At 39.9% G+C, this 24,683-nt stretch overlaps 1 protein-coding gene across 1 annotated transcript in view; it reads right to left on the reverse strand.

Moving 5' to 3' along the window:
- Window positions 1-576: 576 nt before the first annotated feature.
- LOC114038901 (probable polypeptide N-acetylgalactosaminyltransferase 8) overlaps window positions 577-24,683 on the reverse strand; it is a 50,092-nt gene continuing 25,985 nt past the window's right edge. Inside the window, 2 exon segments of the mRNA XM_027856413.1 lie at window positions 577-778; window positions 20,849-21,018. Coding sequence (XP_027712214.1) covers window positions 577-778; window positions 20,849-21,018 — 372 coding nt within the window.

Genomic DNA, 24,683 nt, shown 5'->3' on the forward strand with positions numbered 1-24,683 from the left:
TCCTCCACAGAGGAAGTCCAGTCATGCCCATTGATTCTAGGACTTCCATCATCCTCACCACTGTATTTCATTCTTGGTTTGAATTGAAAAGAGACTAAAAAATGTACCCTCACACCCAGCTCCACATTTTCTCCTTCATAGACTTGCATTCCCACGTCAAGGAATCTGTCAACTCCCAAAAAAGTGAGTATGCAGCAAAGATGCTCATAATGAAAAGATTCCTGTAAGAATACATAGTGTGAAGGTCACTATCTCCCCTAAAGATTGAGGATAATTTGAAGTTTGGTAAGGAAGTGAGGTAGCATAGAATTGGGCAGTGAAAGGGCCTGATGAGATATTGCAATCCCCAACATATGTTAAACAGAATAAAACAGTTAAGGTTTCGTCCTGTCTAGAAGCAAGGGGATAGATCTCAAATTATTAATGTGGATTCAGCTCAATGTGTGATATTTCTCATACTATACAAACTTGATAATCATTGCCTGATGAAGAAAAGTCAGATTCATGTTGATCATTTCACTAATCAAAGTGCAAGAATCAAAGTTTCCAGGTCTTCCCTTTACAAAATTGCCAGACTTACTTCACTGGTGCAGAGTCATCTTTCAGGTTATGCCAATTTTTGGGCAAAGGATCATAATGATACCAGAAGGCCCAGTCAAATCCCATAACGGCCAATGCATTCTCTTTCACATTCGAGGTGTCAAAATGAATTTTGTCAAACATGGGTGACAGGATCGCTGTTGGGTCTTCCTGGATCCGAGCTAAGATGGGTTCTGCCCTAAGAGGTCACAAAACAATTAGTGTCAAATTTAGGAACAGAACCCTGGTTTCCCGACTCCCAAGACCAGTGCATCTTCCACTGGCCTCCTCTGGCTAATCAATCCTGGGGACAAAAATATTCACTCTCTTTTGGGCTTCCTGTTTTCCTTTTCCAACCTTCAGCCCACCCCTCTTTGGACTCCTGAAAAATGTCTGACATCATTTTATTCCCCTTTCTGAGAAACACAACAATCCCAAGGAATCTTACTACCCAACATTCACTTCAACATGAGCATCCAAGATGATAATCACATCTGCCATGGCAGCTTGCCAGCCAGAAAATCGAGTAGTAGCTATGCCTTCCCTCTTGCTGTGACATATCAGTGTCAGAAGTCTGGAATATTTTAAGTTGTAGATCTCTATTTGTTTGTCCAAATCTCCCTTCAATTCCTCTGCCAATGAAATACAATAATTACACACTTCATATGTCATGCAAATGTAATCATATTTGGCCAACTTCCATAGTACCAGCTGAGAAAATTCCCACAATACTAAACCACTAGGCAAAGATTCTCCTGCTTCATATTTACTTCTCTCTCAAAAAAGAAGATGACTGGGGCAGTTAGGTGGTGTAATGGATAGAGTTCCAGCTTTGGAGTCAGGAGGACCTGAGTTCCAATCCGGCCTCAGACACTTGACACTTGCTAGCTGTATGACTCTGAGCAAGTCACTTAACCCCAGTTGCCTCACCAAAAAGCAGACAAAAAAGAGAAGATGCCTGACTCTCCACCAAAATAGTTCAATTTTAATTTCAATTCTAATCCATACCAACCTGTACACATGTAAGCCATTCTACATTCTGTTTGGCTGGCTTGGACCTGAGTATATCTGGATTTGTTTACGCCTTTCACCTTGCTACTTTCTGGTCAAGATACAAGAATCATACTCTACAAAGTTTATTATGTCTATAGGGCTGGTACACTTTGTTTTTTAAGAAAAAAATTATTTTTTTAGTCAGCTAATATCCTCTTTTTCACCCTCCCAACTCTATTCTCCTCAGCGTTACCCCACACCTACACAAACTGAGAACACAGGAAAAATAAAATGCGTTACAAACATGAATCAAATCAAATTTCAACATTGATCATGCCCTAAAATATATTTCTCATTCTGAATTCTGGGTTCTTCACCTCGTTCATGTGAGTATCATGTTTCCTCGTTAGTCCTCTAGAATTCTGGTTGGTCACTACACTGTTAAGAATTCAGCACAGTAGTATTCTATCACGTTTACATACCTTATCTTGTTTACCCATTCTCCATTTTATGGGCACACCCTCAGATTCTCATCCTTCTCCACCTCAAAAAGGAGTTATAAATGCTTTTGTGTATCTTTAGAGTTTGTTCTGCTTAGAACTAATCCTTCCCTTAATCTACTCTCCCTCTAATTTCTCATTCTCTTTTTTCCCCCTTTCCTTCCTATTTCCCTGTTAAGTGAAATATATCCCTCTTCCCCTCTCTTTCCATTTTCTTAAAATCATCAAGACATAACAGGACTACTTCCTGGCCTTGTCTAATTGGAGTCCCTCTATGAACTCTGATGGTACAGTTTAGAAGGGACACGAGTATCATCTCCCCCATATTTGAAAGTAAGCAGTACTGTCCTTTAGCACCACCATGAGTTAAAAGGAAAAAAAGGATTCTTTGTGATTCTTATTGTCCTAGTGAGCTAGAACTATGCCACTCAGGGTGAGGGGAAAACTTACTGGTCTGGTCTGTATAACTCAGAAATAGAAAAGATGAGCTTTGTGATTCTCTTCCTTAAAGAGAACTGATCAGTTAGCACTTTCTAAATTTCCTTTTAAAGGTGATAGTTAATTGAAAGAGTCTATAAAGGTTATGTTCAAGAAAGGAGAGAAGTATTTTCTAAGAGTAGTGAGGCTCAGCAGTAAAGCGGTGAACAGAGAAGCATCTTTGTACCGTATAGATGTCCCTGAACGGAGCAGTAACATTGAAGCCTGCAGTCTACGGTTGTGAGTTACCCTAGACACCTCAGTTTTCATATTTCCTGTGTTTTCTTTCTAGGTTTCTATAGGTGCATGCCAATTCATCAGTATGGCTATTTCATGTGTACCTACAGAGAAAGAAGAAGCATCCATATGGTACCTCTTCCCCACCAGTTACCACAATTAAACCATGCTATTCCATGGTTGGGGCTCTTTTCACTAGAAACCCATCAGATGATTCCATGTATTTCAGGCATTTTGTCCGTACTCATCCCTCTTGACCTCTCTGCATCACTTGACACTCTTCACCACCCTTTTGGATAACCTCTCCAACTGCTCTCTCTTGGTTCTGCTCCTGCCAATATCACTGCTCCTCCTCAGCCTAATTTAATGCACCATCATCCATACTCCTTCCCATAACTGGGGATCAAGGCAAAGAGTGTTTGGGCCCTCTTTTCTCTCCATGTTTTCTCCAGGTCACCTCACCAATTCTTATGGTTTCATTTATCGCTATGTAGACCACTCATAGAATAAGCACTGAGTAAATGTTTATTTGATTGATTGACACAATCATTCGGTAAGTGTGGTCTACAACGTCACCTATATGAATTTCCTTCTCTCTATTCACACAGCCACCACTCTAAATCAGGCATCATCATCTCTTTTCTGAACTACAGCAATAGTCTTTTCGTTGGTCTCCCTATTTCAAAGTTTGATTCTCTACAATTTATCTTTCATGCAACTTCCAAAAGGATACTACTAAAGCATAGGTCTAACCAAGCTGGGTAATCCAAGCATGGTACAGTATGTTACCATGGAGATTTCTTTCATGTATCTGTTGGACTCTAAAGCCACGGAGATCTTTTCCACATCTCAGACTCAGTGATTCTGTTCTCTCACTGCTTGATAAATGATTAATAAAAACTTCTAATTTCCTTGAGGGTCAAATACAAACTCCTTTGTTGACCTACAGTCTCCCATCACCAGCTGCCTATTGGACATCTAGATCTAGAGAACTAGAACTAGATCTCAAACTCAACATGTCCAAAAGAAAACTCATTATCTCCTCCTCCCTCCCCATCCCACCCCCCAGAGCTCTCCCATCTCTCAAACTTCTCGATTATTACCCAGGGAACCACTGTCACTCAGGCTCACAAGCTTAGTGTACTCCTTTATTCTTCACTCTCATTCACCCTACATATCCAATCCATTGCAAAGTCTTGTCATTTCTACCATCATAACATTTCTCACATATCTCCTCTTTTTTACAGTTGTCAGCTTGGTTGAGATCTATACCATTTCATGCCTATATTATTGCAATAGCCCTCTGGTTGACCTCCCTCCTTCAAGTCTCTTTCCACTCCAGTGCCAAAGTGATATTCCTTAAAGCTCAGGGCTGATCATATCACTCCCTACTCAATAAACTTCATTGGCTCCCTATTATTGCCAGGTTCAAATAGAAGATCCTTTAACTTTTAAAGCTTTCATAACATGGCCTCTTCCTATCTTTCATTCTTATACTTCATTCCCCTCCATATAATCTATGATCCAGGGACACTAGACTTTTTGCTGTTCCTCAGACACAACACTGTAGTATATGACTGTGCCTTTTCACTGGCCATCCATCACACCTGGTATTCCTGTCTCCTCACCTCTGTCTCCTAGCTAGCTTAAATCTCATCTTCTACAAGAGGCTTTTCTAGGCCACCCCCCACTTCTAGAGCTTTTCTTCTAAGATTATCTCCCATTTCCATGATACATAGTGACTCAAAATCTTAGTGCTGTTTTAAGCTTTTTATTACAGAAAATAGCACTAAGACTTTTGGGGCATTGTATGCATATATATATATATATATAATATATGTATAATTATATATATGTACATATATTATATACATAGATATATATACACATATAACATGTGTGGATATATACACATGTACTTATACAACTTTATGCATAGATACATTCATTAATATATATTAATTTATATATTAATAATATATGATACCTATATTCTAAACTTTTAAAAATGATGGAAAATGTTAATAATGGATAGTAAACTTATGTATGCTTTTTTGAGAGCCTGTTGTTAAACATTTCTTAGCGTACTACTGGTATAGTGTCTCAGGTTGGTATGATATGAGAATTGGGGGATACAAATCAATCAATCAACAAATAGTTATTAAGTACCTACTGTGTGTGGAGTAGCTAGGTGCTATAGTGGATAGAGTGCTGGGCCTAGAGCCAAGAAGACTCATCTTCACGAGTTCAAAACCTGCCTCAGACATTTACTAGCTAGATGACTCTGGGTAAGTCCTTTAACCCTGTTTGCCTCAGTTTCCTCATCTGTAAAATGAGCTGGAGAAAGAAATGGCAAATCACTACAATATCTCTGTTGAGAAAACCCCAAATGAGGTCATGGAGAGTTGGACATGACTGAAAAACAATTGAACAACAACTGTGTGTGAAGCACTATTAGGCACTGGGGATAGAGATACAATGAATATTAATAATATTCTGATATATTGGTATTATACTGGTATAATGACTGTTTTTTAGTATTTGAGGTCTGTGACGTGAAAGGATTGTACTTGGTGTTTTTTGCCCCAAGAGTGTACAATATCAAAACAGGTATAATTTTCATTCACTGATTTAATTCAATAATTGGTATATATTTGATATAATTTGATATAATTATACATGATAGGGGAATGATATGAACAGGGTGCTGCATTCAGAAAGTTTCTTGGGAAGTAATGCGAAATGCATCTGAAAAGAGGTATGACAAGAAAGGGGCAACAGAGTTATTATAATAGTCTAAGAGAGAAGAGATGAGAACCTGTAGTGGGGTGGTTGAAAGGAGGGAACTAATTCAAGAGATAGTGGAAGGAGAATCAATTAGACTTGATGATTGTATGTTATGGTAGTGAAGGAGAGAGAAGATTCAAAATATGATTTCAAAGCTGAAAATCTGGATGATTATGAGGATTGTAGAGCCGTCAGCAGAAGTGGAGAAGTTAAACAGACAAACTGATATTGGTAGAAAGATAACGAATCCAGCAGGACATTCAGGCAGCCATATCTAGCAGGCAGTTGAAAATAGACTACTGATGTTCTTGGGAGAATTTGGAGGTGTAGATATAGATTTGAGCATCATCGCATAGAGGAAATGATTTAAACCATTGAATGAACCCACCAAGAGGGAAAGTGTGAAAGAGAAGACAAGAAAACCAAGGACAAACACTCACAACTAAGAGAATATAGGAGGATAAAGAACTATCCAAAGAAACATGAAATGATAGTTACAAGGGCAGAGGAAGGCCACAAAGGTGAAGACACAAAACTCAATGAAGCAAATAGCTTATTTACGGAGCAAAGGAAACAAATCTCCTGGCAGACAAGGGCCACGGAAAATGTCAACATCTGTCAATGGGCAGCCCTTCACAGACTAAAAGTATAGCCTCAGTCATTTATGATTATGCTTTAGGTAAGGTTCCCAGCAGATGATGCTTCTCCTAGTTCCTCAGTCTAGGTTGTTTCTTGCAGCTCCCAGAAGGTAGCACCACTAGCCTCTTTTGCTAGAGAGTAACTTCTATGTTGTTGGTCCCTTATAACAAGAGGGGGTGGGGTGGTAGGTCAAAAATTCCCTATCATAGCAGAAGATGCAGTTTCTTTCTCCATTATAGCTCAAATGTAGTGGCAGAGCAGGAGTTTCCACTCTAAAGCTTTCCCTTGTGCTACAGCCAAAACCTGACCTTACACAAAACTGGCCATCACTCTCACCTCCAGGAATAGTCTTCTTTGACCAACACTGAATTAGGGAAGATTAACTTCACAGTCTGATGACTTCTTCTACCCAGTTCTCAGGTGACCTGTTTTCTTGGCTACTTCTGCATTTTCTATGAGCATAAGTTTTTATCAAAATACCACATTTTCTCTCCAATTATCTCTTGGTCCCTATGAGTCTCCTCCATAAATTACTCGTGATTTCTTCCCACAAGAGTCACTGTAGGGGGGTTAGTTGTTACCATGCTTTGTGAAGAAACAAAAATAGCAGTTCCAATTACATTAGTAAAGTTAAGAGGCTGCCACATCTGAGAGTTAAGAGGGAAGGGAATGAAATTGGGAGTTTAAAGAGAGAAGAGAAAGTCTGAAATCTTCATTTTGAGGAATGCAGTGTACAATAAGAGATGAAGAAAGAGATTGGCATCTATCAGTGACAGTCTTGTTGAGCTTAAATTTGGAGTAAATCCAGTTAGCATAGTTCTATGATTTCCTTTCTGATAGAGGAGCTAAGAAACTGGGTGGTACAAGTCATGTAAATTTATATAAACATATAGCAAAGGTGGAATTGTTTAAGAGCCCAGACCATGGAGCTTATTCAGCTGACATTCGTGGTACCAGGAAATCACTTTCTAACTATATGTGACTGAGATAAAGGGTTTGAATTTTGAAATGGACCCACAAATCTACATCTATACCTCTAAATTCTCCCAGAACACCAGTAGTCTATTTCCAACTGCCTTCTAGATGTGACTGCCTGAATGTCCTGCTGGACTCCTTATCTCCTTATGATTTGCAAAGATAACAAGTTGTGGAAAGCTAAGATATTGTGCTGAATAAAAGGACATTCACAAGTCAGGATCTTGTAAATGAAGTTTTTGGGGTGATGGTCCAAACTGGTACAACTACCTTTGTGGAAAAGTTCATCAACAAGTAATGACTTTTCGTCCACAATGCACATTTTAGAATTAAAATTCTATTACTAGATTTAACACAAAATCAGTCCCAATTATTCTTATTCTGGGTACAATGAGTTAATAAAAGTATCTTCGAAATAACAGAATAGAACAGAACCTAAGAAGCCATCAACCTCCTTATTTACTCAGAACATGAATCCAAACACCCCCAATGAGACATCCACCTCTCTGCCTGGTATAGCTCAACATAGTCCCCAAACAGTCATTTGATTTATAGTTTTGTCAGTCATACTTTTTAAAACATTGGAAACACATGCAAATGCGCTGATGGACCATAATGTCCTGCAGTAATCATTACATCAGTCATTAGTCTGCCTACAAACAGGTCTTTTCATTACATTTATGTGGGAATCGGTTCTCTACCTGGTCCTTAGAACAATCTGTGTCTCTCCTTAATATTTTATCTGAGAGATTGTGGTTCTTCGCAATTGCATTAGATCTTTTTTCCTCATACATATGGTCTTTTTCTTCCCCATTCAGCAACCAAACGGTTCATATCTGAAAGGTGAGGGCAGCTAGGTGGTGCAGTGGATAGAGTCCTGGCCTTGGAGTCAGGAGGACCTGAGTTCAAATCTGGCCTCAGACACTTACTAGCTGTGTACCCATGGGCGAGTCACTTAGTTCTGTTTGCCTTAGTTCCTCATCTGTAAAATGAGCTGGAGAAGAAAATGGCAAACCACTCCAGTATCTTTGCCAAGAAAACCCCAAATGGAGTCACGGAGAGTCTGAAATGACTGAACAAAACACAGGCTTGTGATTTTTACATTTTCATCTGAAGATTAGTGTTCATCTAAACTAATCTTTTCTAAATAACTCAGTGACAAACATTCCATTAGTCTTTTTTAGACAATTTAGAATATATCAATTTCAATTTAACAAACACTAAAAATAAATTAATTTAAAAGAAAGAAAGCAGTGGATGGGCTGCAAGAAGACCAGATTATTTATAGGTTGCCTCATAACAGCTAGGTGGCACAGTGGATACTGTGCCAGGCTTCATCTTCCTGAGCTCAAATCCAGCCTCAGACAGTGACAAGTGAAAAGTGGCCTAGGTCTGAAGTCAGCTGACTGAGATTCAAATCCTTATTGTCAGTATCCATCAAATCTTAGGCTATTTGCTTAAGCTGTCTCAGTTTCCTCATCTGTAAAATAAGGGGAGTTGGTCTAATCTGTTTTATGGTTGTAAGACTAAAATGTCTTACAGTTCTAAATCTATGATCCTATGATTTTATGAAAGAATGAAAATCAGACCCTTTAAACTGGTTTAAATATCAAAGGGGAAATTAGACAGAGAAACTTGTTAATTAGATAGGTGGTAAAGCAGATAGAGTACCAGGCCTCGAGTCAGGAAGATCTGAGTTAAAATTTGGCCTCAGACACTAGCTGTATGACCCTGGATAATTCACTTAACCCTGTTTGTCTCAGTTTCTTCATCCGTAACAATGAGCTAGAGAAGGAAATGGCAAACTGTTCTAGTATCTTTGCCAAGAAAACCCCAAATGAGGTCATGTAAAGTCAGACATGACTCAACACCTGAGCTCTGGATGACCTTAGGCAGTTCTTTTAACTGTTTTAGATTCTTCATCTGTTAAATGAGGGAGTTTAACTGATCTCAAAAGTCCTTTACAACTCTAAATATTGTGTGACTCTTTGAAATCTCTACCCAGTTCCAACTCATCCACATATTTCTGGTTGGTTCAGTGGATAGCACTCCGCACCTGGAATCAGGAAGAACTGAATACAAATCTGACCTCAAACATCCATCTGTGTGAACCTGAGCAGTCATTTAACCTCTGCCAATGAGATAACATTTGGAAAGTGCTTTGCAAATCTTAAAGTACTATACAAAAGCTAGCTATTATTATTGGATGCTTAATCTCTTCCAGTATCAATTTCTTCAGCTATACAAAAGAAATAAAAATACTACTCAGTTTCCCAAATCTCACTTTCTGATCTTTTAACTTGTCTGTATACCATATGCAAATTTCTTCCACATCTCTCAAAATTAGAATTTGCCCCCAAACTAGTATCCTTTACTTTAAACTTTGACTAATTCATTAAAAAAAACTCCTTAGGATTAGTTAGAATGCAGACACTTGACACTTACTAGCTGTGTGACCCTGGTCAAGTCACTTAACCCCAGTTGTTTCACCCAACCAAAAAAAAAAAAAAAAGATTAGTTAGAATGACGGGAATAGACTGATTGAGGGGTAGCGGATTACTGAGAAAAACATTGTAACCAAACTTGATGAAGAGACTCTGGGCCTGGTTCTGCTGGTTCTTAGTCAATCCATTGCCCCAGTGATTGAAAAGAGTTGAGTCAGGGAAGAGCTTCCTCTGGGATTTAAGCTGAGCCTTCTTTCCATCTTTGAATTTACAAGCTCTAGGGACATTCTTCCCTTCATCCTTCAACTTCTTTGGGCCTGTGCCTGCTTCACCTCGAGTTGTTTTATGGCCTGTTTCATTGAGTCATCTGTGCATGGTAGGGTGAGAAGGAAAGGAGGGAGGAGAGAAAGGGAAAACAAAACATTTCAGGCAAACCCAGATCATCTGGACATCTATTTCTAACCCCTAAGTACTTGAGACTTCTTGAGCTCCATTATTAGGATGTCTGGGTCTTATAGGATGCTAAATAGGGCAATGTACTAGACCACGACCAGATCCGTGACCTTAGAAATACCCATTCATCCTGATAGCTCCATCTATCAATCAGTAAGCACCTATCAAGTACCTACAATAGCATTGTGCTAGGTGCTAAGCCTATAAATACAATGAAATAAGTCCTACTCACTGGAGCTCTATCTGTTCTATATCTCATTCCTTCAAAGCCTTGTGAGGTTGTTGGCCTTTCCAGGTTTTTTCTAATCTTATAAATAAATCCACCATCATGTGTTAGTGCTTCTTATGCAGTTAATGTGACTTCTCTCCCAGAGATGTTCACCTTTTAATGGGAATCTCTGAAGAGTCAATGTTCTAACCCCAAAGAATATTTCTCTAACAACTTCAGAGGGCATCATGACAGGACTGGACAGAGATATTTTGGGAGTGGGAAGGACCTTTCCTTAATCTGTGTAAATCATTGTCTTTTCCAATATGGTCAAAGTATCTCCACCCTCAGAAAGAGAAAACTGGCGCTGACCCTGATCTTGACCAAGGCCCTGTTCTGCTTCCTGAGGATGCCTGCTCTCAGTACTTCAGAAAGCCATAGGAGTAGCACTGGCAACAATCAGCAGCCCAGAAAACAGCACCCATTCCATCCCTCCCTCCCCCCAAAAAAGTCACCATAGCTGGTAGCTGCACAAACAGAAGGATATATGAAATGATGAGGCCAGATTTGATGATCTCTAAACTGGTCTCATTCACTTACCAGTGTGTGACCCTGGGCAAGTCACTTAACCCTGTTTGCCTCAGTTCCCTCATCTGGAAAAGGAAATGGCAAATCTGTCCAGTATCTTTGCCATGAAAACCCCAAAAGGAGCTGCAAAGAGTAGGACATGACTGAAAACGATTAAACAAAAACAATGTTGTTGTGAGGATCAATTGAGCTTTTGTGAAGTTCAAATCTTGGCTCAGACACAAGCTGTGCGACTTTGGGCACACAGTGTCACTTAACCTCTCTGCATATCAGTCTTCTCATCTGTAAAATCAGGGGCTCAGATCTGATGGCTTCTAAGATCCTTTCAAGCTCTAAATCTATGATCCTACAATTGTCTGGCTCCTTTTCTCAGCCACTGTTTTCTCCTGAGTCAGTTCCAGCCCAGCTGTTCCTCGGTTCTGCTGCTCTCATTCACCTATGGGTAGAGGGAGGGATAAGAGGAAGGTTTGGAGTTACTATGTCATCATGTGATTGACACACAACCACTTTCCCATTTCTTCAAGTTCCTTCAACCAACATTTAGTAAATGCTTACTTTGTGCAAAGCACACAGGAGAAATACAAAGATTAAAATGACACAAGGCACTTTCTCTTTACTCACTGAGGTCAAAATCAAAACCATTTGTTTTACAATTCTTTTTTTCCCCCTATTTTCTCTTCCCCTTCTGCTCTGGGATTCTCCCAAACCCAGGTCCCACGTATGTGGGACTCTCTTCATCTACACCTTGAATAGCCTCTTCCTTTCCGTTTTAGGTATTTTTTGCATCACAGACAGCAAAAATGTGGAAAGCTCCTGTTTATGTAGGATAGAGACACATTTAAACAAGGTTTTTAATTGAGTAACTAAGGAATGAAAATGTAACTTTGCACATATGTAAAGTATCCCAGACTCACCCCCTCAGTGTAAACCATTGCCACACTAGCTTGTTCCTTAAGGGTGGTACGAAAGTATACAATATATACAGTGCTCCCAAATGCTGCGGGTAGTAAACCTACCCAGATCTTTGAAAGTTTCCTTCTTTGCAAAGGCCCATGAAGAAGCAAGCAAGGGATTCTTCAAGGATTTAGATATGTCCATCTTCAGTGTGTGGCTAATCCTTTTGATAAAAAACAAGAGGGCAATATGGAGGACAAAGACCAGAACCAGTCTGATACGGAAGGTTCTTGGCAACCTCCTCCTTAGCGCCATCTTCTATCTACCTCTCCTAGCTGACTCAACTCCTGTATAGTTCAAGAAGTTATCACCAAGGGCTGGGGGTCATCTTCAGGAATGCTTCAGCAAAGACTGTGCCTTGGCAAGTCTTGCACTGTGACGCTTAGTGAGTCACATGTCTCCTGTTCAAGAAAGCCAGAATAACTCAGGTTTTCTTGGGGCAGTGTCAATTTTTTAGAACATGCTGGGGCACCTTTTCAAGCGCTACTGGACCAGCCAGGTATCCCTTGTGGGGATTCAGAAATCATATTAATCACCCAGTGGGGAGGGCAAGTAGGAAGTAGTGGAGATCACCTCATGCTGGTTGGTTGATACTTGTTTTCCCTTTGGCATGAGAAGTTAATTGGAGGGCGTTTCTAGCAGAGATTATCATGTGCAAGCATTACACATGAAAAGGGATGAAACTAGGGTGAAACAGGAATTTTCCCTCTCTTGCAGAAGGGACCTTCAAGGATGCTCAAGCTCCACAGGCATTTATCTCCTGGACCTTAGGATCCCTCCAATCTTTGGAAGAGGTGGACCAAGTAAAATCCCCCCTCCCTCCACCTAGGACATGTTTCAGGTAAATTGTCTTAATTGACTTGTTCTTCTCATGGCATAATGAAAAGGGTACTGAACTTGGAGTCAGGAAGACCTGAATTCAAGTCCTTCATAATTCTTACTAGTTATGTGACTATAGGCAATTCACAACCTCTCTGAATATCAACTTCCTCATCTGCATCTATAAAATGGGAGATAATAGCAATATGCGAAGGACCTACCTTGTGAGGTATGGTCAGGGTCACAGCCTGGGGGCACTGTTGACCATGCACCTGACCATGTTCATTGGTGGGTCTAGATTTCAATCAAATTGTTGTCATCACTTGAAAATTGTTTTTACATGTAATTGGGGAAAAATAAAATATTATTTTTTAAAAAGATGTCTGCTGGACATAAAGTTTGAGATGTCTGAAAGGCAATTGGAGATGCAAGATTTGAGGTCAGCAGAGAGTTTGGGGCAAGATAGGTAGATTTGAGAACCATCAGCATAGAGATGGTAATTAATCCATAGGAGCTGATGAGATTACCAAATGAAGTAACATAAAAAGAAAAGAAAAGATCCAGGACAAAACCCTAAGGGACACTTAGGGTTAGAGGATCCAGCAAAGGAGACAGAAGAGGAACTGTAATCTGGAAGAGGATCCAGCACAGAAGATGAACTGTCAGATATTTAGGAGGAAAACCAGGAGAAAGGGGAGTCTCAAAAACCTACACAGAAGAGAGTATCAAGGATCAACAGTGTCAAAGGCTACAGAGAGGTCAATGAGAATGAAATTAGAGAAAAGATCATTGGATTTGGCAAATAAAAGATCATTAGTAACTCTAGAGAGAGCAGTTTTGATGGAATGATAAGATCAGAAGCCAGATTGTAAGGATTAAGAATAGAGTGGGAGGAAGGCAGCCAGGTGGTGCAGTGGATAGAGCTCTGGCCTTGGAGTCAGGAGGACCTGAGTTCAAATTCAGCTTTCAGACACTTGACACTTACTAGCTGTGTGACCCTGGGCAAGTCACTTAACCTTATTGCCTCACAAAAAAAAATAGAGTGGGAAGAGACAAAGTGGAGGCACCTATCATAGATGGCTTTTTGGAGAAGTGTAGCTATGAAGGGCAAAAGAGATATAAGACATTAGTGGGAATGGAAGGATCAAGGGAGAGATTATTTTAGGATGCGGGAGATCATGTTTGTAGGAAGAAAGGAATGAACTAGTAGGTAAGGGAGAGATTGAAAATAAGTGATACCATGGGAATAACAGAGGAAGTAATCTATTGGAGGAGATAGGATAGAATGGGATCACTCAGATCAGTAGAGGGGATAGCCTTGGCAAGGAGCAAGGCCACTTCATTGTGTGAGAAAGAGTGAAAGAGGAGATAGTGGTAGAAGGTCTGTGAGTGACAGGAGACAAGGAAGAGGGAAGAAGAGGAAACTCATGGTGAATGGCCTCCATTTTTTCTGTAAAATATTAGGCAAGGTTCTCAACTGAGAGAATGGGAAGAAAGGAAGCCATGGGAAGTTTGAGGAGGGATAAAAAACTTTGAAAGAACCCCTGCAGAGAGTGGGATAGTGATTACATGACAATCAAGTGAGATAGGTGTGTAAAGGATTTCACAAATCTTAAAATGATGTATAATGTAATAATGATAATATAGTATTTATATAGTGCCTACTATGTGCTGGGCACTCTGCTAGTCACTTCACAAATACTATGTCTTTTGATCCTCACAGCAACCCTAAGAGGAAGATAGCATTATTATATTAATTTTGCAGTTGAGGAAACCAAGGCAAACAAAGGTTAAGTGACTTGCCCAGGGTCACACAGCTAGTAAGTGTCTGAGGCTGGATTTGAAATCAAATCTTCCTGACTTCAGGTCCAAAACTCCATCCAACATTACTCAAATGAATCTGTGACCTTATCAACGCATATCTACAGTCCAGTCATGCTTGCCTGTCCTGTGACATTCTTGTGCAGATCATCCCATGAGGTAACTACACAGAGTTCACCCAAAGCCCTAAAGGCCTTATTCACTTTCTCTTAACATTGCAAGGATACCAGTGGAAGGTAAGAGCTGCACTTTCATTATCCCTCACTATACCCACATGACCACAGCTTCTTTATGAAATATACTTGTCATCACAGAGTAGGGAAGACTCAGGACAGTCTAGTGGTACAGATTTGGGATTGGAACAAAATGAGATATTTGTAGATAGTCTAACAAAAGGAAATTTATTTAGCCAAAGCATGGGAGAGGATATTTAGCAACAATCCAGCACTAATTTAATTGGGAACAGCTTCTCTGCCTCTGCTTTTGCAGAGGAGGAAATTGTTCCTGACTCTTAATTCACTGACATTTGAACTTGGGTACCAGGAAGCTACATGAATGGTTCAAGTTCGAGTTAAGACTTGACCAATTAGGTCTCAAGAACAGCTTTGTTGTCTTTTAAGGAAACATAACCTAAATTGTATGGGGTAGAACTTTAGAAAAAGTAGCACAGCCTATTTCGAAGTGACCTTACTGAATATAGCTCCTATCACAGCCTGCCCCCAGGTGGCAAGTCTGCTGGATTTATTGTCTGGAAGAGTTGAGTCCAAATACTACTTCAAACGTTTACCAGTTATAAAGACAATCCACTTCATCTCTATCAATTTCAATTTCCTCATCTAAAATAGGGACAATAATAGCATCTATTTCACAAAGTTAGTGTTTTACAAACCTTTAAGCAATATATAGATGTTTTATTAATTATTATCACTGTTCTAGAAGAACTCCTATCACTTTAATGGTCCTAGGGCACCTATTGGACAATCCAGACCTCAGGGATGCAAGGAGCCTGGCATAGACAGTTACTGGAGGCGGAGTATCAGTTCTGAATCCAGAGCACACATCAGTGACCTTTTTCCTCCAGGGAACAAAATATTGTAAAAACAAATAATTTTTTAAAATGTAAGAACTCTGATCACACAATGATCAGCCATGATTCCAGAGGACCAATGATGAAGAATGCCACCCACCTCCTGACACAGAGGTGAGGGACTAATAGGCAGAATGAGAAACATGTCATTGGATATGGACAGTATAAGAATTTGTTTTACTTGACTTTGTCTATTTGTTACAAAGGTTTTTACCATTTTGGGTGAAGAAGAGGAAGAGAGAAAAAACAAAATTTTAAATTTAAAAGAAACAAACAGAAATAAGTTTAGTTTCTGGCACACAGTGAAGGGAAATAAAGGGAAAAGCAGATGAGTTGGGGGACAATTCACAGTGGACTTCCCATGAAAGCGGTGATGATGATGAGCAGCAAGGAACATCAGGGCCACAATGACACTTCCATCACAGTCACCAATCCTCATTACAGACAGCATCATCTATAATGAGGGGGTGGGACAGCAGGGAGGCATGCAAGGATCTTGAGGTCTAGGAAACTCTGTGCCATGGACAGAATAAGTAAGGACTGGAGAGAGTTAAGTGAAAATATATCTAAAAGTATTCAGAGGTTAGGTCCAAGAAACTACTGGACCAGAGAGCCTTCCCACTTTTTCTCAGGTGACCTTAATTTATCCCTAACATGGACCCTAGGAGGTGGCACACAACTTAGGTATTCAGAAGCATGATGCCAAAGCTCTTCTTTAGCATGTACAAATCTCTTACCCTAAGGTGATGAGAGAGGGCCAATTTGTCAGCTGGAGGCAGGTCGAGAACCAGGACAGAGAGGACTCCAATTGCATGAGGAGCCCTGCTGAGTAGAAATAGCTATCTTGTTCTTATTTAGAAGAACCATATGTTCCTGTGTCCAGCACAACATGATACCATGTCCGCCATGAACAGATTGGAAACAGGCCTAATCATCCCCAATCTCTGCCATTCTTTAAGCAGCATCAACCTAGTTGTTTAGTTCAGGAGAGGGAATGAACAGGCACCTATTTCTGCTGATGTGCCCCGCAAAGAATAACAGGCCGTGGAAGACACTGTAAAAATTTGTTTATTAGTCCTAACTCCAAAAAGGAGAGCCTTTGGTTGTCTAGTCCTGATTCTTGAGACCCCAGAACAGTCAGATACACCCAAAGCCACAGCCCAGGAATCAGCTAGAACTGAAGGCCTTAGCCTCTGGTAAAATCACAAACTATTTGTGAAGGACACTAATGTCTGATGGTCCCGGATGAGCAAGTTTTTGAATATGCCCTTCCTTTTTAATAATAGAAGCCTCTGGGACAGCTAGGTGGGGCAGTAGATAGACCACTACCCCTGGAGTCAGGAGGACCTGAGTTCAAATCCAACTTTAGACACTTGACACTTACTAGTTGTGTGACCCTGGGCAAGTCACTTAACCCTGATTGCCTCACTCCCCGCTTCCCCCCCAAAAAAACACAGTAGAGGCTTCCTGGGCCCTACCCATCTTGTTAGAAGTACTATCTTGCATCACCCAACATTTAATGGGCAACTCTGGGCAAAGGGTAAAGGGTGATGGAATGACCCTCCATCATCAATTTGGTAGTGACTAGGGCCCAGTTAACAGATTAGCAACTGCTTTTCCAGAGGGATTTAGTCAGTGGTTGCTTTGAGGGAGCTTTCAGTTCCAGAAGACTAATAGTTGTTTGATATGGCCACTCTTGCCAAAGGCTCCACTTAGCCTAGTCTGCATGGACAGAACTAAAAAAACATGGATCTCACAAAATCTTAGCTTTAAAAGCCCAAGGAAAGAAACTGCTGGGCAGCTCTCAGCAGACCAATTTAGGTCTTCCAAGGCTAAACCATGTTCTAGGTCCTGCTTGAAAGAGGCAGATTTACAGATGACTCAGTAAATAGGAGCCATCAAGACACACATGGGAAATGTTGGTTTTTCAAAACTTGGAATCCAAAAAGAAAAGCATATATACATCCATACATCCATACATACACATATATGTATATACACACACACATATGGATGGATGGATGTATACACACATACATATAGATATATTGTGTGTATACATATATATACACATACACACACACATATATAATGTAGAACAAAGTGTAGACTTTATTCTGGACTGTTGGAATTATTTGGGTTCACCCCATCTACTCTATTTCCCCAAACTTGGCTGGGCAGTCTGGGTCCTGGATTTTCTTAGGCCTGATCTACTCCCCTTTTTCCTTCTTATGGGCCTCTATCCTACCTAGAACCTCTGCCACTCTGACCTCATCTGGCTTGTTCAACATTATGTTATTAACATAGTGGTAGACATCAATGCCCTCAGAAAATGGGGCCTCTTTCAGGTCTCAGTCCACTAGATTGTGTCAGTATTAGGCAGCATCAGGGAAGGATGGTGAAGGTACATTTAACTCCCCAGATGAAAGTGACTGACTACACTCAGCCACCAGAATAGAGGAAAAGGCATTAGTAAGATTGACCCAGTATTGTTGATCTCAAGCGATCTCAAAATACCTTCTTGCATAGCATATATTCTCATCCCAACCCTTTTTCCTTAGGAATTGCTACTTATGGGAGCACAATATTGAATTCTAGACTCCTCAGAATTAAAATTATTAGACACAGCTCTTCAGTGGGAGGGTACTTAGAAGCTGCAAGAAAAGAAATATTGTCTCTATGGTGCCTTTCTCTGAGAAGCTCCAGGCATTTAACTATCTTGGCAGCTGGATAGATAGAGCCCTGGATCTAGAGTCAGTAAGATTCAAATCCAGACCTCTGACACTTACTAGCTGTGTGACCCTGGGCAAGTTACTTGACTTCTATTTGCCTCAGTTTACTCACTTATAAAGTGGGATAATAATTAGCATTTGCCTCCCTAGAGTTGTTTTGAGGACAAAACAAGATATCTGTGAATTGCTTTGCAAACTTTATAGAACTATGTAAATACGAGTTATTGTTTCTATGAGAATTGGCCAAGTGAAAAAGATGAAGCACATAACTAGAGGGTAATTTACCTAGAATCATATAGCATGTCAGTAATAGAAGAGACAGCTTGTATCCTCTAGGTATCAAGTTACTGTCCAACCTGGGTAAGTCATTTGACATCTGTTTGCCTAGTTTCCTCAACTGTAAAATGGGGATAATAACAGCACCTACGTCAGAGAGTTGCTATATGTGAGGATCAAATGAGATGGTATTTATAAATAACAGTATAAAGCACAGTGCCTGGCACATAGTAGGCACTATATAAACACTTACTCTCTTCCTTTCCCTTCCCCTAGACAACCCACCATTTGCTGATAAAGACATCTTTGGAGTACTAAAATGTCCTGGGCTCCCTAAATTTGCTCAAGAGCTAAGTCATGGGAGGTGGTGACAGATATGATAGAGAGAGGAGGTGTGATGGCTGGTGTATATCTGAGCATACAGTCATGTTACTACCAGTGAAGAAAGGCCACCAGGAGATAAGGTTTATAGGATCATATAAATACCTTCTTCACTGAACCTCAGTATGACTTCATTTTTTGTGAGTCTCCTGATTCCTGTAGCCTAAATCTGACCCTTAAGAACATCTAAATTTTTTCTGATTCTTTGGACTCTGTTTCAGTAACCCCTGAATTTGACCAAGACAAGGAGAGGGTATTCTGAAAGAATTGTGGAAATCAACAAATTGACACCAAATAAAAAAAGAGAAGTAGAGAACTTTTGAGTTCTAAAGGCATAGCAACACTCTCTACTTAACCTTGATGCTCTTGGAGAGAATTCACTAAAAAGCATTCCCTTTTTGTTTGCCTTCTTCTCCTCCTGTAAATTTCACAAGGGCAAAAGTAAATTGTATGCTATTCATTCTGATAGTACATTGGATCACATATTTACAGCATCATTCTTGTCCTCAGAGGAAAAGAAGCATTGATTGAAGAGTAGATTTTCATATCAACCACTGTTGCAGATGTACAGGCTTCCATCTTTCTTTGAAAAACAAGAATGGGGAAGGGAACAGAAGAAAGTCTATTTTATTGCACAGTCCATTTAAGGTTTTGGTATGGGTGTTCCAGGATCAAACCTAGAGGGGCCAATTACATTTTTCCTGGTAACTAGAGTATGTCTAGAAATCAGACAGATGCCATCAGCTGAATGTCTATGTCTGGTAAAAGCTATGAAAGCCAAGCATAATAACAGAATTCTGAGATTGCAAAGGACCTCAGATACTATCATCTAACCTGTACCTGAATAAGAAAGAATCCACTTTATAACATACATGACAGGCCATTTCCCAGCTTTTGCTTGACTGTATCTCTAATAAAAAGAAACCCACCCCCTCCTGAGGCAGTCCATTCTACTTTGAGAGAATTTTAGTTACTTGAAAGTTTTTTGTTGCATAAAACATAGACCTAAAAACTTTCTACTTACCATAAGACTAATATCTATTAGTGTTTCCCCACAACATGGTTACATGTGGTTACATACCTTGCTCCTTCCTACCTGTGACAAGAATTAGTTTTCCCTAAAAGGAGACAAAGCATTCCCAGTGACCTGTTTGACCCCTGCTTCCTGATTACCTAAGGACACAAAAATGCCACCCAGGTGGGGTTGGTGCCTCTAGGATTTGATGGGTACCTGAGATTATACAAGTAGCCATACCTTGCCCTAATGACATGATGACCAGACACATTTTCATAAAGAGGAAAGAGAGGCTACCGAATTTAAAGTTTGTTGAAACCAGAAGAAACACTGATATTTCTTCAGGGATCTCCTTGATTTCTGACAAAGAAAGTAAAAGGACTCAATCCTTCACATGGAACAAAGACTGACCCAGCAGCCTGAGTACATGGGCCAAGAGGAGGCATAAAAAAAAACAGAGAGAGCAACTATAGCATATGTGAACCCAATAATCCTAGTAGAACCCAAAGAGTAGCTTTTACACTCCTCTTTGATAGCTCCACTTCCCCAACCAAAGCAATAATCTTACATTTTGTTACATTTCAACCAATTTCTGATCTGTGGAATGGACTGTAATGGTGTTTTTGGACTGATATGAAAACAAAGCATAACTGTATCTTCTTGACCCCCCATCCACTCTCCTTCCCTAATCCCATTCTAAACTGCACTTCTTCTATATTCATATCCTATTTAGCACCACGACATTCATTTTCCCTTATGCTGGTATATGCACTTTTATTCACGTATACAAGATGGCATCCTTCTCAGAACAAGTTTGAAAGCAGACAGTCTTCTCAATTGCAGGGCTACGTATCCTCAGATCCAGGGTGCCTCATGTTGTCACCTGCCAGTTCCATTCTTATTGAAGGCACTTGAAACCCCCCAATTTCTGACAGTATGTTGGATAGTCCATCTTTGTCCAGTGCATTTCTGGAGGATGAGGATATGGGAACCTGAGGAACGCTTACTGACTTCTAAGCACCGATTGGTGTCCCTGTTGGTGATTGAGGCTCCCTGGATAAGAGACAAGAGGTAATAACATTGAAATAGCTCAGCCTTCATGTGCTGGCACCTCCAGCTCTCCCTTTCCCACATCCATGGTCACTGCTATGGCTAGAGCTGTGCTCATAAGAGGCTGTCACATTCCCTAAGATATTACCTTGGAGAAGATTCAAATGGAAGGTAAACAAGTTCTTCAATGCATTCACTGTGAGTCTCCAGTTCACAGTGAGACTCCACTGTGAGTCTCTAATCTTCCAGATTAGAAGTCACAAACTTCTAGTGTATAGATGTTCCAAAGGGGTGGAGGGGAGACAAGTGCTGACTTCAAATTATAACATTAGCTCATCTTGTTTCTGAATCTTCAGATAAGCAGCCTCTCTGATTCTACCCAACATTCTACCCATAATCCTCTGACAGAGGCTGAAAAGACACTTCTTGAAGATGTCCTGATGCCACATATGGTTTAGTCAGTCAACCTTTACTTAGTGCTTATTATGTGCTTTGCTAAGCACTGGAGATATAACAAAAGACAAAAGATAGTCCCTCCTTTCAAGGAGCAAACATTCTAATGAGAAATATAATATATAAATAGCTAGATAATATAAGATAGAGAGGGTAGATGAAGGGAATCTCAGAGGGGAAGGCACTAATAGTTGGGGAACTAGGGAAGGACTCCTGCAGAAGGTGGAGTTGGAGCTTATACTCTAAGGAAGACAAGGAAACTAAGAGGCAAAGGTGAGGAAGGAGGACATTTCAAGCATGAGGAACAGTAGGGCAAAAGTACGGAGATGAGAAATGGATGGAATATTGTGTTGGAGGAACTGTAAATAGGCAAGTGTAACTGGATCATAGAATGCCTGGAGAGGGGTGTAGTGTGAGAAGACTGGAAAGGTAGGAAGAGATCCAATTGTGAAGAGCTTTAAATGTCAAACGGGGAAAGGGAGAAGGGAATAAATATTTATATAGCTCCTACTATGTGCCAGGCACTGTGCTGAATGCTTCCCAAAAACTATCTCATTTAATCCTCACAGCAACTCTGTGAAGTAGGTGCTATTATTACCCCCATTTTACAGTTGAGGAAACTGAGGTAAACAGAGGTTAGTTGACTTGCTCTGGGTCACACAACTAGTAAGAGTCTGAGGCTAGATTTGAACTCAGGTCTTCTTGACTTCCAGTCCAAGACAATTTACTACACCAAGGAGGAATATATATTGGATACTGGATGTAATAGGAATTCATTAAAGCTCATTTAGGAAAGGAGTAACATGCTCAGACCTATACTTAAGAAAAATCACCTTGGCAACTGAATGGGAATAGCTTAGCATAAGGAGAGATTTGAGGGGAGGAGATTTGTTAGATTGTAATAGTATAGGAGAGAGGTGATGAGGGCCTGAACTAAGGTTGTGGCTGTATGACTAGAGAGAGAAAGAGATGTACATGAGAGATGTTGAAAAGATAGGAACCGTAGGATCTGACAACCTTGGACAATTTTGTGTCATTTCACTGAACCTTAGTTGCCACATCTATAGAATGAAGGTGTTAAACTTTGTTTTTTAGTCATTTTTACGTCATGCCCAACCCTTCATGTTTCCATTTGGGGTTTTCTTGGCAAAGACTCTGGAATAGTTTGCCATTTCCTTCTCTAGCTCATTTTTACAGATGAAGAATTGAGGTAAATAGGGTTAAATGATTTTACTCAGGGTCACAGAGCTAGTAAGTGCCTGAAGCTGGATTTGAACTCATGAAGATGAGTCTTCCTGATTCCAAGCCCAGTACTCCATCAACAGCATTAAACTAGATGGTCTCTAAATTCCCTTTCAGTTCTAAATCAATAAACTTAGACTCTCATTCTATAGTTGATTATGGTTTTTTCTTCTCTCATAAATAATAGGTTCTTGAAGACACAGAAGACTTCTTACCTTTGTACCTACCTTGCCTTACACAATGGGTCCAACATAGTAAGATTCCAATCAATCAAAAAGTATTTATTAACTATCTATTATATTCTAGGTACTCTGCTAGGCACCATGGATACAAATACAAAGAATGAAATTATTCTTATCAAGGAGATTCTTATTCAAATGAAGACAATAAATACCTGTGTTTGTGTATGTATTTGTTGTTTTCTCCATTTGAATGTATATGTATACATTTTTCACACTTGTGTGTATGTTTGTTGCATTATATATAGGCTTGTTATATTTGTATGCACATGTATAATTATATACAGAATAAGTATAAAAAGAAGAAATACAAAGTAGTTAAATATTAGATAGATAGGGGAGGAGGGAAGAAGAGGACAAGTTGTTGGGATCAGGAAAGGCACCATGTAGAAGGTGGTACCTGAGCTCTTGAAGAAAGAAGAAGAAAAACAACATTCCAGATGTGGAGGACAGTTATTACAAAGGCATACAGGTGGCTGTTGGAAGACAATGTGTTGGAAATAGAGAGAAGGTCACCTTGGAAGGACTGCAGAGTATTAGAAGGGGATATATGTGTGTCTGCATATTTATATGTGTGTGTTTGTGTGTGTATAGATATAGATATGAGAAAGATAGGTTAGGGTCAGGCTGTGAAATGCTTTAAGAACTCAGTAGATATGTCCAAAGGGCTATAAAAATGTGCATACCCTTTGACCCAGCACTTCTAGGGCTATATTCCAAAGAGATCAAACAAATGGGAAAAAGACCCACATGTACAAAAATATTTATAGCAGCTCTTTTTGTGGTGGCAAAGAACTGGAAACTGAGAGCATGCCCATCAGTTGGGGAATGGCTGAACAGGTTGTGGTATATGAATGTAATGGAATACTATTGTGCTATAAGAAATGATGAACACGCTGACTTCAGAAAAATCTGGAAAGACCTGCATGGTCTGATGCTGTGTGAAGTGAGCAGAACCAGGAGAACATTGTACACAGTATCAGCCACGTTGTGCGATGACTAATATTGATAGACTTAACCCTTCTCAGCAATACAAGAATCTAAGACACCTCCAAAGGCCTCATGATGGAAAATGTTATCCACATCTAAAGAAAGAACTATGGAGTTTGAATGCAGATCGAAGCATACTATTTGCTTTTTTTTTCTTCTATCATGTTTTGTTTCCTCTTTCTGGTGGTTCCTCCTATTAGTTCTAATTCTTACTTACAATATCACTAATGTGAAAATATGTTTAATAGGAATGTATATGTATAGCCCATATCAGATTGTGTGCCATCTTGAGGAGAGAGGTGGGGAGTGAAAGGGGGAAAAATTTTAAACTCAGAAGCTTATGGAAGTGATTGTTGGTAATTCAAAATAAATTAATTAAAAAAGAACTCAGTAGACGAGTTTATATTTTATCCTAGAGGTAACTACTCAAGTTGATTGAATATGAGAGTGACATGGGCAGTTCTGCAATTAAGAGAAGTTATATTGAAAGCTTTATAGAGGATTAAACCATAATATGTAGAGGCTTGAGGCATGAGGAATATTTAGTAGAATGTTTCAATAGGGTAGGCAAATGGTGATGAGGGCCTAAACTAAGGTGATTATTGTTTGAGTAGAGAGGATGTTTCAGATGCAAAATGCTGTGATGGTAGAAATGTTACAATCTGGCAACTGACTGTCTACGTGGGGTGATGGAATGTGGGAAGTGGAAAATATGGCAGACGTTATGAAGCTGGAGACTGAAAA

Source organism: Vombatus ursinus, unplaced genomic scaffold, assembly GCF_900497805.2.
Source record: "Vombatus ursinus unplaced genomic scaffold, bare-nosed wombat genome assembly UNPS02011431.1, whole genome shotgun sequence".
Taxonomy (NCBI): domain Eukaryota; kingdom Metazoa; phylum Chordata; class Mammalia; order Diprotodontia; family Vombatidae; genus Vombatus; species Vombatus ursinus.